The sequence below is a fragment of the Lithobates pipiens genome, unplaced genomic scaffold (genome assembly GCF_037356315.1).
Source record: "Lithobates pipiens isolate NorthernLeopardFrog02 unplaced genomic scaffold, aLitPip1_a1.2 Scaffold_35, whole genome shotgun sequence".
Lineage (NCBI taxonomy): Eukaryota > Metazoa > Chordata > Amphibia > Anura > Ranidae > Lithobates > Lithobates pipiens.
Window position 1 is genome coordinate 21,807,199 of NW_027507811.1, and position 13,018 is coordinate 21,820,216.

General features: G+C 43.9%; 1 protein-coding gene across 1 annotated transcript in view; it reads right to left on the reverse strand.

Annotated features, from left to right (window-relative positions):
* The window catches only part of LOC143956178 (zinc finger MYM-type protein 1-like), a 36,336-nt gene extending 23,679 nt beyond the window's left edge, over positions 1 to 12,657 (reverse strand). Inside the window, exons 1-8 of the mRNA XM_077466331.1 lie at positions 12,562 to 12,657; positions 11,075 to 11,193; positions 10,867 to 10,958; positions 10,621 to 10,770; positions 10,377 to 10,526; positions 10,134 to 10,283; positions 9,817 to 10,038; positions 8,711 to 8,846 (exon numbers count right to left, since the gene is read on the reverse strand). Of these exons, the coding sequence (XP_077322457.1) occupies positions 8,711 to 8,846; positions 9,817 to 10,038; positions 10,134 to 10,283; positions 10,377 to 10,526; positions 10,621 to 10,770; positions 10,867 to 10,958; positions 11,075 to 11,108 (934 nt within the window). The 5' untranslated portion in view covers positions 11,109 to 11,193; positions 12,562 to 12,657. The remainder of the gene's footprint in view (positions 1 to 8,710; positions 8,847 to 9,816; positions 10,039 to 10,133; positions 10,284 to 10,376; positions 10,527 to 10,620; positions 10,771 to 10,866; positions 10,959 to 11,074; positions 11,194 to 12,561) is intronic.
* Positions 12,658 to 13,018: the final 361 nt, after the last annotated feature.

Here is a 13,018-nt window from a genome sequence, read left to right on the forward strand (position 1 = left end):
CATTCCGACGGATTCTCCGACCGTGTGTACAAGGGCTAATACATAACATAACAAAATAGTGCAAGCAGCAACTCTCCTGTGAGATAAAAGTAAAGTCCCAATACCATATAAAACTTTTCAGAGTTATGCCAATTACTGAAAAATAAAAATGTCCACAAGTGATGTAATAGTTATTCCTGGCGAGTATCACCGTCATCCACCACCTTAACAAATGTGAATCTGTCCACCAACTCCACCGCCAGAGGCTGAAAGACTTGCTTACCAGCTCCCATGGACCTCTCACCACAAGAGGTCAATAGCGCTTGTGGCTCTATACCCAGCCAGGGCCTTTTAGGACTTCAGAGGGTCTTCCCACATTGACATATGCAGCTTGCCGACACAAATGTCGTCGGAGTACCCCAAAATGAAAAGCTCCACATAGCGTAAAATCGTTAAAATGTATTCTACTTATGCTAAAAATTGCACTTACGTCAATGATGCATTAATAAAAACGCATACGGGGATTTTCCCCTTAAAATCATATGCGTCTGCCGGCGCACATAGAAACTACCCATCCTTCCGGGACTCGAGGGTTAAGGTGGCATCAGCGCGTCACTCCGTCTTACATGTTTCGTCATGCGTTGACGTCTAGCACGGGCACTAGACAGCGTTAACGTATGAGGTAACGCGTAGGGCGGAGCGACACACTGATGTCACCGTAACCCTCGAGTCCCAGAAGGACGGGTTGTTTGAATTTGTGCCGGCAGACGCATAGGATTTTAAAGGGGAGTATCCCCTTATGCGTTATTAATGCATCATTGATGTAAGTGCAATTTTTAGCATATGTAGAATACATTTTTAAGATTTTACTCTACGTGGAGCCTTTTTCATTTTGGGGTACTCCGATGACAATTGTGTAAGGAAAAAACAATATATAATGCATCCAGAAAGTATTCACATAGCTTTACTTTTTCCACATTTTATGTTACATCCTTATTCCAAAAAATGGACTAAATGTATTATTTTCCCTCAAAATTCTACAAACAATACCACATAATGACAACGTGAAATAATTTTGTTTTAAATCTTTGAAAATGTATATATAAAAAAATTAAAAACCACGAAAATAATCCCATGTACATACAGCAATGCTGGCCATACAGAAATTTCTTTCGAAAATCGTATCTAAGAATTTTCCTACGAATTTCGCACCATTAGTGGGCTGCAGCAACTGCCGATTTTTGTGCGGCAATCAAGTTTCAGGAATCGGACATTTTCTAATAAAATTATGGGAGAATTGTGCGAGAAATGTAATAAGAAAAAAAAAATGCGCATTTGCAAGAAAAGAAGATCCCCGGCCACGAAAAATTATTTTCTGTAGCAACACGAGGTGAAATTGAAGGCTGGGTCGGCCGAATTTCGAAAATCAGTGGTGGCATCGTCGGATCACAAAAAATAAATAAATAGATAAATAAAAAATTAACCTTCTGATTTTGAAAAGAAAATTTGTTTGAAATTCGACCACGTATGGCCTGCTTAATAAATGACAGCCTTTGCCATGACACTCAAAATTGAGCTCTGGTGCACTGTTTCCACTGATCATCCTTGAAATGTTTCTACAACTTGGAGTCCACCTGTGTTTAATTCAGTTAATTGGACATGAAAAGGAAAGGCACACACCTGTCTATATAAGGTCCCACAGTTAACAGTGCATGTCAGAGCACAAACCAAGCCACGAAGTCCAAGTAATTGTCTGTAGACCTCCGAGACAGGATTGCATCAAGACACAGATCTGGGGAAGGGTACAGAAAAATTTCTGCAGCATTGAAGGTCCCAATGAGCACAGTGGCCTCCACCACCTGTAAATGGAAGAAGTTTGGTACCACCAGGACTCTTCCTAGAGCGGGCCGCCTGGTCAAACAGAGATTGAAGAAGGAGAAGGGCCTTTGTCAGGGAAGTGACCAAGAACCCCGATGGTCACTCTGACAGAGCTCTAGTGTTTCTCTGTGGAGAGAGGAGAACCTTCCAGAAGAACAACCATCTCTGCAGCACTCCACCAATCAGGCTTGTATGGTAGACTGGCCAGACGGAAGCCACTCCTTAGTAAAAGGCACATGAAAGCCCACCTGGAGTTTGCCAAAAGGCACCTGAAGGACTCTCAGACCATGAGAAGCAAAATTCTCAGGTCTGACGAAACAAAGATTGAACTCTTTGGCCTGAATGGCAAGCATCACGTCTGGAGGAAACCAGGCACTGCTCATCACCTGGCCAATACCACCCCTACAGTGAAGCATGGTGGTGGTAGCATCATGCTGTGGGGGTGTTTTTCAGCAGCAGGTACTGGGAGACTAGTCGGGATCGAGGGAAAGATGAATGCAGCAATGTACAGAGACATCCTTGATGAAAAGCTGCTCCAGAGTGCTGTGGACCACAGACTGGGGCGAAGGTTCATCTTCCAACAGGACGACCCCCCTAAGCCCACGGCCAAGATATCAAAGGATCAGCTACAGAACAACTCTGAATATCCTTGAGTAGCCCAGCCAGAGCCCATACTGGAACCCGATTGAACATCTCTGGAGAGTTGTGAAAATGGCTGTGCACCGACGCTCCCCATCCAACCCAATGGAGCTTGGGAGGTCCTGCAAAGAAGAATGGGTAAAACTGACTAAAAATAGTTGTGCCAAGCTTGTAGAATCATACTCAAAAAGAATTGAGGCTGTAATTTTCTGCCAAAGGAGCTTCAACAAAGTATTGAAGGCTGTGAATTACTTATGTACATGGGATTTTTAAAATAAATTTGCAAAGATTTCAAACGTCTTTTATGTTGTCGTTATGGGGGATTGTTTGTAGAATTTTGGGGAAAATAAAATAATGGAATTTAAATCAAATTTTGGAAGAAGGCTGGAATATAACAAAATGTGGAAAAAAATGAAGCGCTGTGAAGACTTTCCAGATGCGTTGCACTATTGCAGCAAAATTAGGTTACATCCACCCAAAGGGCAGCCTAGTTCTGGTAACCAGCAATACGTGAAAGCAACCTATAATGGTAACTGGACTGTTAAAAAAAAAAAAAAAAGGAAGAGCAGCCTTAGCAAAATGTATAACATTACGAAATAGAAGGTTCAAAAACTGGCTTCAATCCAGCTCACTGCAGCTCAGAGTTGATTATGGCCTATAGGCCAGGGGTTGACAAATTTGCTTGGAATCTATGAGCCAGCTGAAAAAGTTAGGAGCCAGGTCCGTGACAGCGATCTGGACCTGTCCCTGGCCTGACATGGAGGCGAGTGAGGGGAAGATAGTCCCAAGCCCCTCACCTGTCTCCAAGTCATTTCCCATAGCTCTTAGAGGGACATTTTATTTTATTTTTTTAAAAATGATGATTTTTTTTTAAAATTGCATTTTAGTGTAAATATGAGATGCGAGGTCTCTCTGACCCCAGATCTCATATATAAGAGGACCTGTCATGCTTTTTTCTATTACAAGGGATTTTTACATTCCTTGTAATAGGAATAAAAGTGACACATTTTTATTTTTTTAAAAGAACAGTGAAAAAAATAAAAATAAAAGTTAAAAGAAAAAAAAAATTTTTTAATGCGCCCTGTCCCGCCAAGCTTGCGTGCAGAAGCGAACGCATAGGAAAGCGATGTTCAAACCACACATGTGAGGTATCACTGCGATCGGTAGAGTAAGAGCAATAATTCTAGCCCCAGACCTCCTCTGTAACTTAATAAGTGCAACCTGTAGAATTTTTTAAATGTTGCCTATGGAGATTTTAAAGGGTAAAAGTTTGTCGCCATTCCATGAGCGGGCGCAATTTTGAAGCATGACATGTTGGGTATCGATTTACTCGGCGTAACATTATCTTTTACAATATAAAAAAAAATTGGCCTAACTTTACTGTTGTTTTATTTATTTTTATTAAATAAATTATTTTTCCCCCAAAAAAAGTGTGCTTGTAAGTCCGCTGTGCAAATACGGTGTGACAGACAGTATTACAACGACCACCATTTTACTCTCTAGGGTGTTAGAATAAAAAAAAAAAAAAAAAAATTATATATATATATATATATATATACACACACACACACACATACATAAAATATAATATAATGTTTAAGGGTTCTAAGTAAAGGGAAGGAGATTGGAGCTATCAGCATTGCTGGTTGTAATTCCAACGGCCACCACAAGAGGGCGCCAGATTCCAGAAGGAACCATAGGATCACAGAAGGCCTCAAAGCCGGGGGCTCAATTACCAGCCGCCGGCGGCGCAGCCCGACGCGATCACGCCGGAGGGGTCCACAGAGATAGGATACCCCCAGCTGTGCTGCCCCAGGCGCCAGGTCGCTAATTCTAGTCGCAAATGCGACCTGGCGCCCGAGTTTTGTCAAGCCCTGCTATAGGCAATAGCGAGCAATAAACGAGGATGAACATAAAGCCTGCCAGGAACACCAAGGGCATGCCAGGCTTTAGGTTTATCCTCATTTATTGCAGAAAATAAATTGTTCTTATATCCAGTAACATTGGAGAAGGTCACATAGCAATAACAACAGTAAACAACTGCCGCAATGTAAAGCACAATGAATAAAACACATAGTCACAAAATAAATTTGAGTAGCAAATGTGGGTGACAACAGCCCAGGCATGCCATCTCTCAATTGGGACAGGCCTGGGTGGAGAACCAGCATGTGTTGAAGCAACCAGTAGAACACAACCAAAATAAAACACAAAAAAAACAACACCACACACAATCTTCGGTGTAGTAAACATTTGTATTTGAAAGGCACCAACAGCATAGCCTATGGCAGCCATACAGTAGCTTGGCAGTGACAGATTATGTCCCGTTGTTTACAGCCAACAACAGACGTTGGAAAATAGAAGGCATTGATGAGATCACCAGGCCGCCTGTGGTAATGTGTGTGGCCAAATCCAGCTGGGCCCTACAGCCTATGGGTACATCCTAAAAACGTTGAGGAGAGGGAGAGAGAGAGGGAGAGAGAGAGAGGGAGAGAGAGAGAGGGAGGGAGAGAGAGGGAGGGAGAGAGAGGGAGGGAGAGAGAGGGAGGGAGAGAGAGGGAGGGAGAGAGAGGGAGGGAGAGAGAGGGAGGGAGAGAGAGGGAGAGAGAGAGAGGGAGAGAGAGAGGGGGAGAGAGAGAGGGGGAGAGAGAGAGGGGGAGAGAGAGAGGGGGAGAGAGAGAGGGAGGAGAGAGGGAGAGAGAGAGAGAGAGAGAGAGAGAGAGAGAGAGAGAGAGAGAGAGAGAGAGAGAGAGAGAGAGAGAGAGAGAGAGGGAGAGGGAGAGGGAGAGGGAGAGGGAGAGGGAGAGGGAGAGGGAGAGGGAGAGGGAGAGGGAGAGGGAGAGGGAGAGAGAGAGAGAGAGAGAGAGAGAGAGAGAGAGAGACATGTTGGGATGCCCGAGGGGGCTAAGACAGCCACAAGCAGGATGTTGAAGATGATGGTTCGATTTGAGAGGAGGAAAAGATCAAGCTGCAGCTCCTGAAAAATGTTGCAACGAAGAAGCGTGAAACTGGCGGCCTTGGTGGGTGAACGAGTGTTTAAAGGTGAATCCCCATCTGTACTCAATTCCTCAGGTCTGCAAAATCTGCAGATAAGGTTTCAAGTTCCTCGTGACCAGCAAAAGGTCTGCAAAGGATTGAAGGGGATTGCCCTGAAAAAAAAAAAAAAAAGGAGATCCGAGCGTTCCTTACGCCTGCAGGAGTGTCTCTTTGGTATGCTAATAGTGGAATTTAATGACGATGTACCTTCTGTAGGTTCAAGAGAAACCTCAGGTGCCAATTTCTGGAAAAAGGCAGTGGCAGTGCCTTGGAGATTAGTTATGACCTCAGGGACCCCGCAGATATGGAAATTGTCCCTGTGGGCCCTGTTTTCAGCATCTTCCAGTTTATCTCGCAGGGTCTCAAGTTCAGCATTTAATTTGTCAACTTCCTCCTCATGCCCCTCCAATACTGTAGTTGCTAAATCCATATGCTGTTTTATTTGGTTTGTACGGTGGCCTAGCTCTTAAAGATACTTCACCGGGGTCTTATGGGAGGCTGTGGCTATCGCATCCCTCACTATAGTACGAAACTTGAAAACATGCATCAGAGTCAGTGGCTAGAGGGCTTACCAAATCCGTGGGGAACTGCTGCAGGCTCTTTGTTGGAGAGGACGGGCCCGCCGCCGAGAGCCATGTGGTGTCATCAGGCTAAGGAGGCTCGGATGCCATCTTGCCCTTTCCTGTGGCAGGGGCTATTTTTGGCTGGGACCGGTCTTTCTGCCTTTATTTGGGCATGCGGTGCACACCCTCCAGATGCCTGGTGGTGCCTGCTGCTGGGAGAGCTGAATCACTTGTGTCAGGGATAGAACAGTGCGCTGTCAGCCGAGCTACAAGAGGTCCGGTGGTAGTAAAAAGACTACTCAGCCATCTTTCATGATCACGTGAATGTGCCTCCAGAGATGGACCTTTCATATGGTGTACAGTATCTTCACCTCATTTGTTGGGAACATTACGTTATATTGAGGAATGGAGATGGACCTTTCATATGTTGTACAATATCTCCTCCTCATTTGTTGGGAACATGACCTTATATTGAGGAATGGAGATGGACCTTTCATATGGTGTACAGTATCTCCTCCTCATTTGTTGGGAACATGACGTTATATTGAGGAATGGAGATGGACCTTTCATATGGTGTACAGTATCTCTTCCTCATTTGTTGGGAACATGACGTTATATTGAGGAATGGAGATGGACCTTTCATATGGTGTACAGTATCTCCTCATTTGTTGGGAACATGACGTTATATTGAGGAATGGAGATGGACCTTTCATATGTTGTACAATATCTCCTCCTCATTTGTTGGGAACATGACGTTATATTGAGGAATGGAGATGGACCTTTCATATGGTGTACAGTATCTCCTCCTCATTTGTTGGGAACATGACGTTATATTGAGGAATGGAGATGGACCTTTCATATGGTGTACAGCAGGGGTGCCCAACCTTTTGAAGACCGAGGGCCACCTAAGCGACTTGGTAACCGGTCGCGGGCCACAATGAGCGGAGCGAGTGCATGGCAGCCCACTCTACTCTATAGAGCCCACTCTACTTTTTTTTTTTTCCGGATCGAATTGGAGGTAGGTGTTTGTAAACGGACACAAATCTATTTACGTCTTCTACTCCTTAGAGGTGAATGGAGGGTCCAATTGGGTTGGACCGACCGCGTGAAAGGGGCCTATGGCTCAGTGCAGGTAACACGCTGGTGCACTGCTCTGCACCTGTGGATCAGTTTGAAAGCAGCCCAGTAACCACTGCAGAACAGATATTCCCATATATACATTGTGATTTTAGTAATAAATTTACTAATAATAACAGTATTCTATTCCATCACAGAGCAGGAGGTCGCGGGCCACATCAGAGGGCTCCGCGGGCCACTGGTTGGGCACCCCTGGTGTACAGTATCTCCGCCTCATTTGTTGGGAACATGACGTTATATTGGAGAATGGACATGTAAATTTCATATGATGTACAGTATCTCTTCCTCATTTGTTGGGAGCATGATTTTTTTTTTCTACTGTGGTCTAATCCACATACCTCAGAAGATAAATTAAACTCTGAACTTGTAGGCACTGTGCCATGTCTTCAGGCTGGCAGGAGTCTACTGAGGACTAATCTGTCCCCTACTATGAGTTCCAGGTGGCCAGCTTGGAGAGGCCGGCATCACTCATTGGATGCCAAAATCTCTTGCGATTTGGGCGGCCATCTTGACACACAAGTCCTTAAATAGCAGAGCCTGCATTTTAGTGCACCAGCAGTGCGGAAGTAGGTCAGGAACAGAGCCGTGGGAGAAAGTACGGACAGTGATAGGGAGAGTAACCTGGCGAGGAGATAAAGAGCAGGTCTTCCCTTACGGGGTGTCTCTCCTGCCAGCTTTCTGGAAATGCCTACCACTGGCAGCCTTAAAACTGAAGATCGCAGGGTAACCCAGTAATCCTATGCCTCCTCCGAGGAAAGTGCTCCTCAGTCAGTCATTCTGTGATCTGTAGTCTCATGTGATATCACTACTAAAAAAGGTGCCTTGCTGATATACATGATCTTTCTTGCCTAAATAAGTTTATGACCTGCAACAAATGTAGTGCCAGCGTTTTGTTTTTTCCAGCTGCAACTTGGGCTTAGGCCCTCTGCTCCCCATTATCACTTGTAAAACACAGAAGTCATGATGAGGGCAGTGGAGGGGGGGTAGTTGCATGCAGAGTTCAGAGCTAAAGGGGTAAAATGAGATTAGGTTGGGGGGGGGGGGGACTGCAGAGGTAAGCATCTATGGAAGAAGCCCAATCTCTGCACTTTGAATGTAGTGCACCCCTGAACCCTGCACTTTGCATGCAGCGTACTCCTGAACTCTGCGTATAGTGTATCCCTGAACTTTACATGCAGCCCCAACTTCTGCACGTAGCGCACCCCTGGTATTTAATGCTCCTTTAAAACCCTCCCACTGTTAGTGAGATTTGACCACACCCACTATTTGATGCAGTTTAGAGGGTGTGTGTGAGGCTGGCTTTGGGGGGGTTGTAGTTTAGGTCCTGCACCTATTTTAGGAGAAAAAAAAAACCTGTATAGTGCTATTGAGGAAAATGCCTTATTTGTGTGAGCATTCAATTTCTACAATAAAAATATTGAGTATCCACATGTGTTGATTCTCGGGCACACTGGTCAGGCCCTGGTGTCTTTGCTACTTACTTGTTTTGCTAGTTGGAGGGGCTTCATCCGGTTCACCTTCTATAGTCACCTCCACCTCTGACGGCTGATCAGCCTCCACATTTGTCTCCACTTGTTCCACTGTAACCTTAGCTTTTTTATTAATCGGTTCTTCACCCTAAACCCCAAAAGAAAAGAAAAAAAACAAACATTCATTAAAGTTGAATTTGAATATAAAATACACAAATGACAGCAGCTATGCATTCATTAATACATCATTAAATGTGATTTTTTTTATTTATTTTTTTAATAAATATAAGCAATGTAAGTACCCGAATGTGACCTGATATCTGACGCTTGCACTCCCTATACAGCAGAGCTCAGATTTGGGGAGGGAGAATCACCACAAATAGCCAATAAGCTGTAATGCAATGCTCACAAAAAGAAAACGAGAGCACAGTGACAGAGAGATGAGCTCATCAGTCTTCTGCTTCTCCTATCAATGTCCAGTCACAGGTTTGAGGAGGAGACCAGTACGAGTTACTGACCTGAAGCAGAGAAAATTCAAGTCTGCTGCCTTCTTCCTGTGAACCCAGGGACCAGGACGAAACGCATTGGGCGTGTGTCCTGGCAGGAGCCAGGGCTGAGGTTGTCTGTCTCACAACACCACCATAGATGGTGTATGTGCGGCACCAGGGATCTTTCCTCTCTTCCTTCCAGTGACGAGCTCCAGTCCTTGCTGGCATTCTTGCGGTGGTTACAGCATCACCAACACTACTTCCCATAGCGATCATGCTTGATCGGCACACTAAACAAGCTGTGGGTCACAGGGTGTATTATCATGCTGGCCTGGACTCACAGCAGCAAAGAACGGCACCACGTCATTCAGCACGTGTCGACTGCCAGGAGCAACACAGGAGGATGTTATGTATATGGGCCCAAGACACATAGAAGAAAGGCACATATAGTGATTTTTAATAAACAGTGAAGTGGGGGTGCTCAAAGGGGGTACTGGAAATGGAGGAGTGGAGCAAAGACGGGACTTAACTATTCGTAGACATGAAGATTGAAACAAAAATCTTCATAGAAGAATGTCATTTCACAAAGTTAATAATTACTTCTGTGTTCTATACACTGAATCCACCTACCTGATGATGGTGAGGGATGGTGTGACCTTCCTGTGTGGAATCCTGGGAAGACTGAGGAAGGGGACATCTCTCTGGTGGGTTTGAATCACTGACTGTTTCCATCGGGACGTCTTTGAGGGGTTCTGTGTGTCCTTCTGAAAGCTCCATCACACCAACCTCATGATCCTCCTCTTTTATCATCTCTTCTTTAACAGCATTATTACAATCACTCTGGTTTATATCCTGAATATTCAATACAAAATGGGATTGACTGTTACAACATAACTAATAACAGGTCAGAATGTAGGTATCAACGATTACAAAATTTTAGACTTCACCTCTTGTGAGATGATGGGATCTTGCTGTGTGGAATGTGCAACGTCCTTTAAAGGGTCACCTTGTCCTTCCGAAAACTCCAACACAACAACCTCATTCTCCTCTTTTATCTCTTCTTTAACAGCATTATTGCAATCATTCTGGTTTATATCCTGAATATTTAATAAATGGGATTAAACGGCTAAAACAGAAATAATAACAGGTCAGAATGTAGGTATTAGCTGTGACTCATTTTTATACTTTACCTTATGCAAGATGAGATTTTCCTGTGTGGAACCTGCAATGTCCTTTAAAGAGTCATTATGTCCTTCTGAAAAATCCACCACACCAACCTCACCCTCCTCTTCTTTAAACTCTTCTTTAACAGCATTATTACACTCATTGTGGGTTATATCCTGAATATTTAATATAAATGGGATTAATGGCTATAACATAACTAATAACAGGTCAGTATGTAGGTATCAACTTTTATCCATTTTTATACTTTACCGTATGCGAGATGTGATCTTCCTGTGTGGAACCTGCAATGTCCTTCAAAGGGTCTTTAGGTCCTTCTGAAAACTCCATCACACCAACCTCACCCTCCTCTTCTTTTAACTCTTCTTTAACAGCATTATTACAGTCACTCTGGTTTATACCCTGAATAAAAAAAAATTTAAAAATGAGTTTCATTGTAACAATATAGCCAATGAACAGGTCAAAGTGTAAATATCAGCTAATATTTTTCTACTTCACCTTATTTGAGATCATGTGATCTTCCTGTGTGGAATCCCGGGAATACAGAGGACGGGGAGATCTCTCTGGTGGGTTCCCATTACTGGATCCATCTGTAGGAAACACACACACTGACTGAATACATTGTTTCTATGTGTTTATCAGATGATGGGGGATCTAGGTGGACCCTCCGTACTGCTCTCTCCTTTACAATAAAGTCTCCTCTTACCTGGTGATGTGAGGGGAGGCTGATTGTCCATCATGACGTCCTTGTAGAGATCCTTGTGTCCTTCTAAATATTCCCACTCCTCCACGGAGAAATGTGAAATCCTGACACCTTATAGGAACCTGACACAAAAAAAATAATAATACAGTCATCACCTGAGAATTCTCACTTCCCCGGTCAGGTCTGTGTTTTATTAATAGAGATAAGAGTGATGTCATGTGACCTCCCGGAATCCTCCTCACCTCTCTGGTCAGGTCAGTGTTTTATTAATAGAGATAGGGCGGCACAGTGGTGTAATAGGGTGGCACAGTGGTGTAGTGGTTAGCACTCTCACCTAGCATTAAAAAGGGTCACTGGTTTGAATCACAACCACGACGCTACCTGCCTGGAGTTTCCATGTTCTCCCTGTGCCTGCGTGGGTTTCCTCCGGGTACTCCGGTTTCCTCCCACACTCCAAAGACATGCAGGTAGGTTAATTGGCTTCTGTCCCAAATTGGCCCTAGTATATGAATGTGGACCTTGGATTGTGGGCTCCTTGAGAGTAGGGACCGATGTGAGTGTGCAATGTACAGGGATAGGGACAATTGTAGACACTCACTCAGGTTGAACTGGATGGACTGGTGTCTTTATTCAACCTTACTAACTATGTAACTATGTAAGAGTGATGTCATGTGACCTCCCAGAATCCTCCTCACCTCTCCAGTCAGGTCTGTGTTTTATTAATAGAGATAAGAGTGATGTCATGTGACCTCCCGGAATCCTCCTCACCTCTACGGTCAGGTCTGTGTTTTATTAATAGAGATAAGAGTGATGTCATGTGACCTCCCAGAATCCTCCTCACCTCTCCAGTCAGGTCTGTGTTTTATTAATAGAGATAAGAGTGATGTCATGTGACCTCCCAGAATCCTCCTCACCTCTCCGGTCAGGTCTGTGTTTTATTAATAGAGATAAGAGTGATGTCATGTGATCTCCCAGAATCCTCCTCTGGTCAGCAGTAAGGATGGGCTTGAGTGTGTTCGTGGCTCGATGTGCCCGAGCCCGCCAGGAAGATGACAGTGCATAGCGCCGATCACAGGCACCAAGTCATTTCCAGATCTTTGCAGCTGCGGACCAAGATAATGTCTCAGTGCTTGTGATTGGTGCTGTGCACTGTGAGCTTCCTGGTGGGCTCGGGCACATGGAGCTGCAAACACGCTCAAGCCCATTCTTAGTCAGCAGGTAGATGATCTCCAGGGTGAAGTTTAATATCCTCTCCAAAAAAAAAAACAACACTCAAAATTATAAAAATGCTGCAAATTAAATTGAATTAAATAAACCTTCGCAGCTCAGCACTCTGGAGATAAAGCACAATGGTGCTCTAAAACAATGCTTTCATTTGACTATTTAAATTAGGCTGTTTGAGCTTAGATCGGGTAGCCAGCAACCTTGTGAATCCTAGTATACGTTTACCACAACATACACATTATATTTATATACTTATATATATTTACCTCCCTTACTGCCAGAACAGGCAACGTCTTGCTGTTAACTACCCGGGAACATCCAATTTACATCATTTCCTGTTTGTACATCACTTCCTGTCTGTTCATCAACTTCCTGTCTGTACATCACTTCCTGTCATCTGTACATCACTTCCTGTCGTCTTTACATCACTTCCTGTCGTCTGTACATCACTTCCTGTCTGTACTTCTCATGCCTTGCTCCTTGTTTGCGGTATCACTTCCGCTGTCTGTATAAGATTGCACGTTTCACTTCATACATTTTTTTATTTTATCAAAAGAGAACATAACAATTAAGATTGTTGCAAATGGTACATATCGTTGTAATAAAAAAAAACATTGTAAAGGCATATAAAATAGGTTTTGTTTAAATCTTGATGGCCCAATCCAGCCTACCCCAAATGGGTATGATCACACGTTTCATGTCCCCAATGGTTCGTCTTTCTCT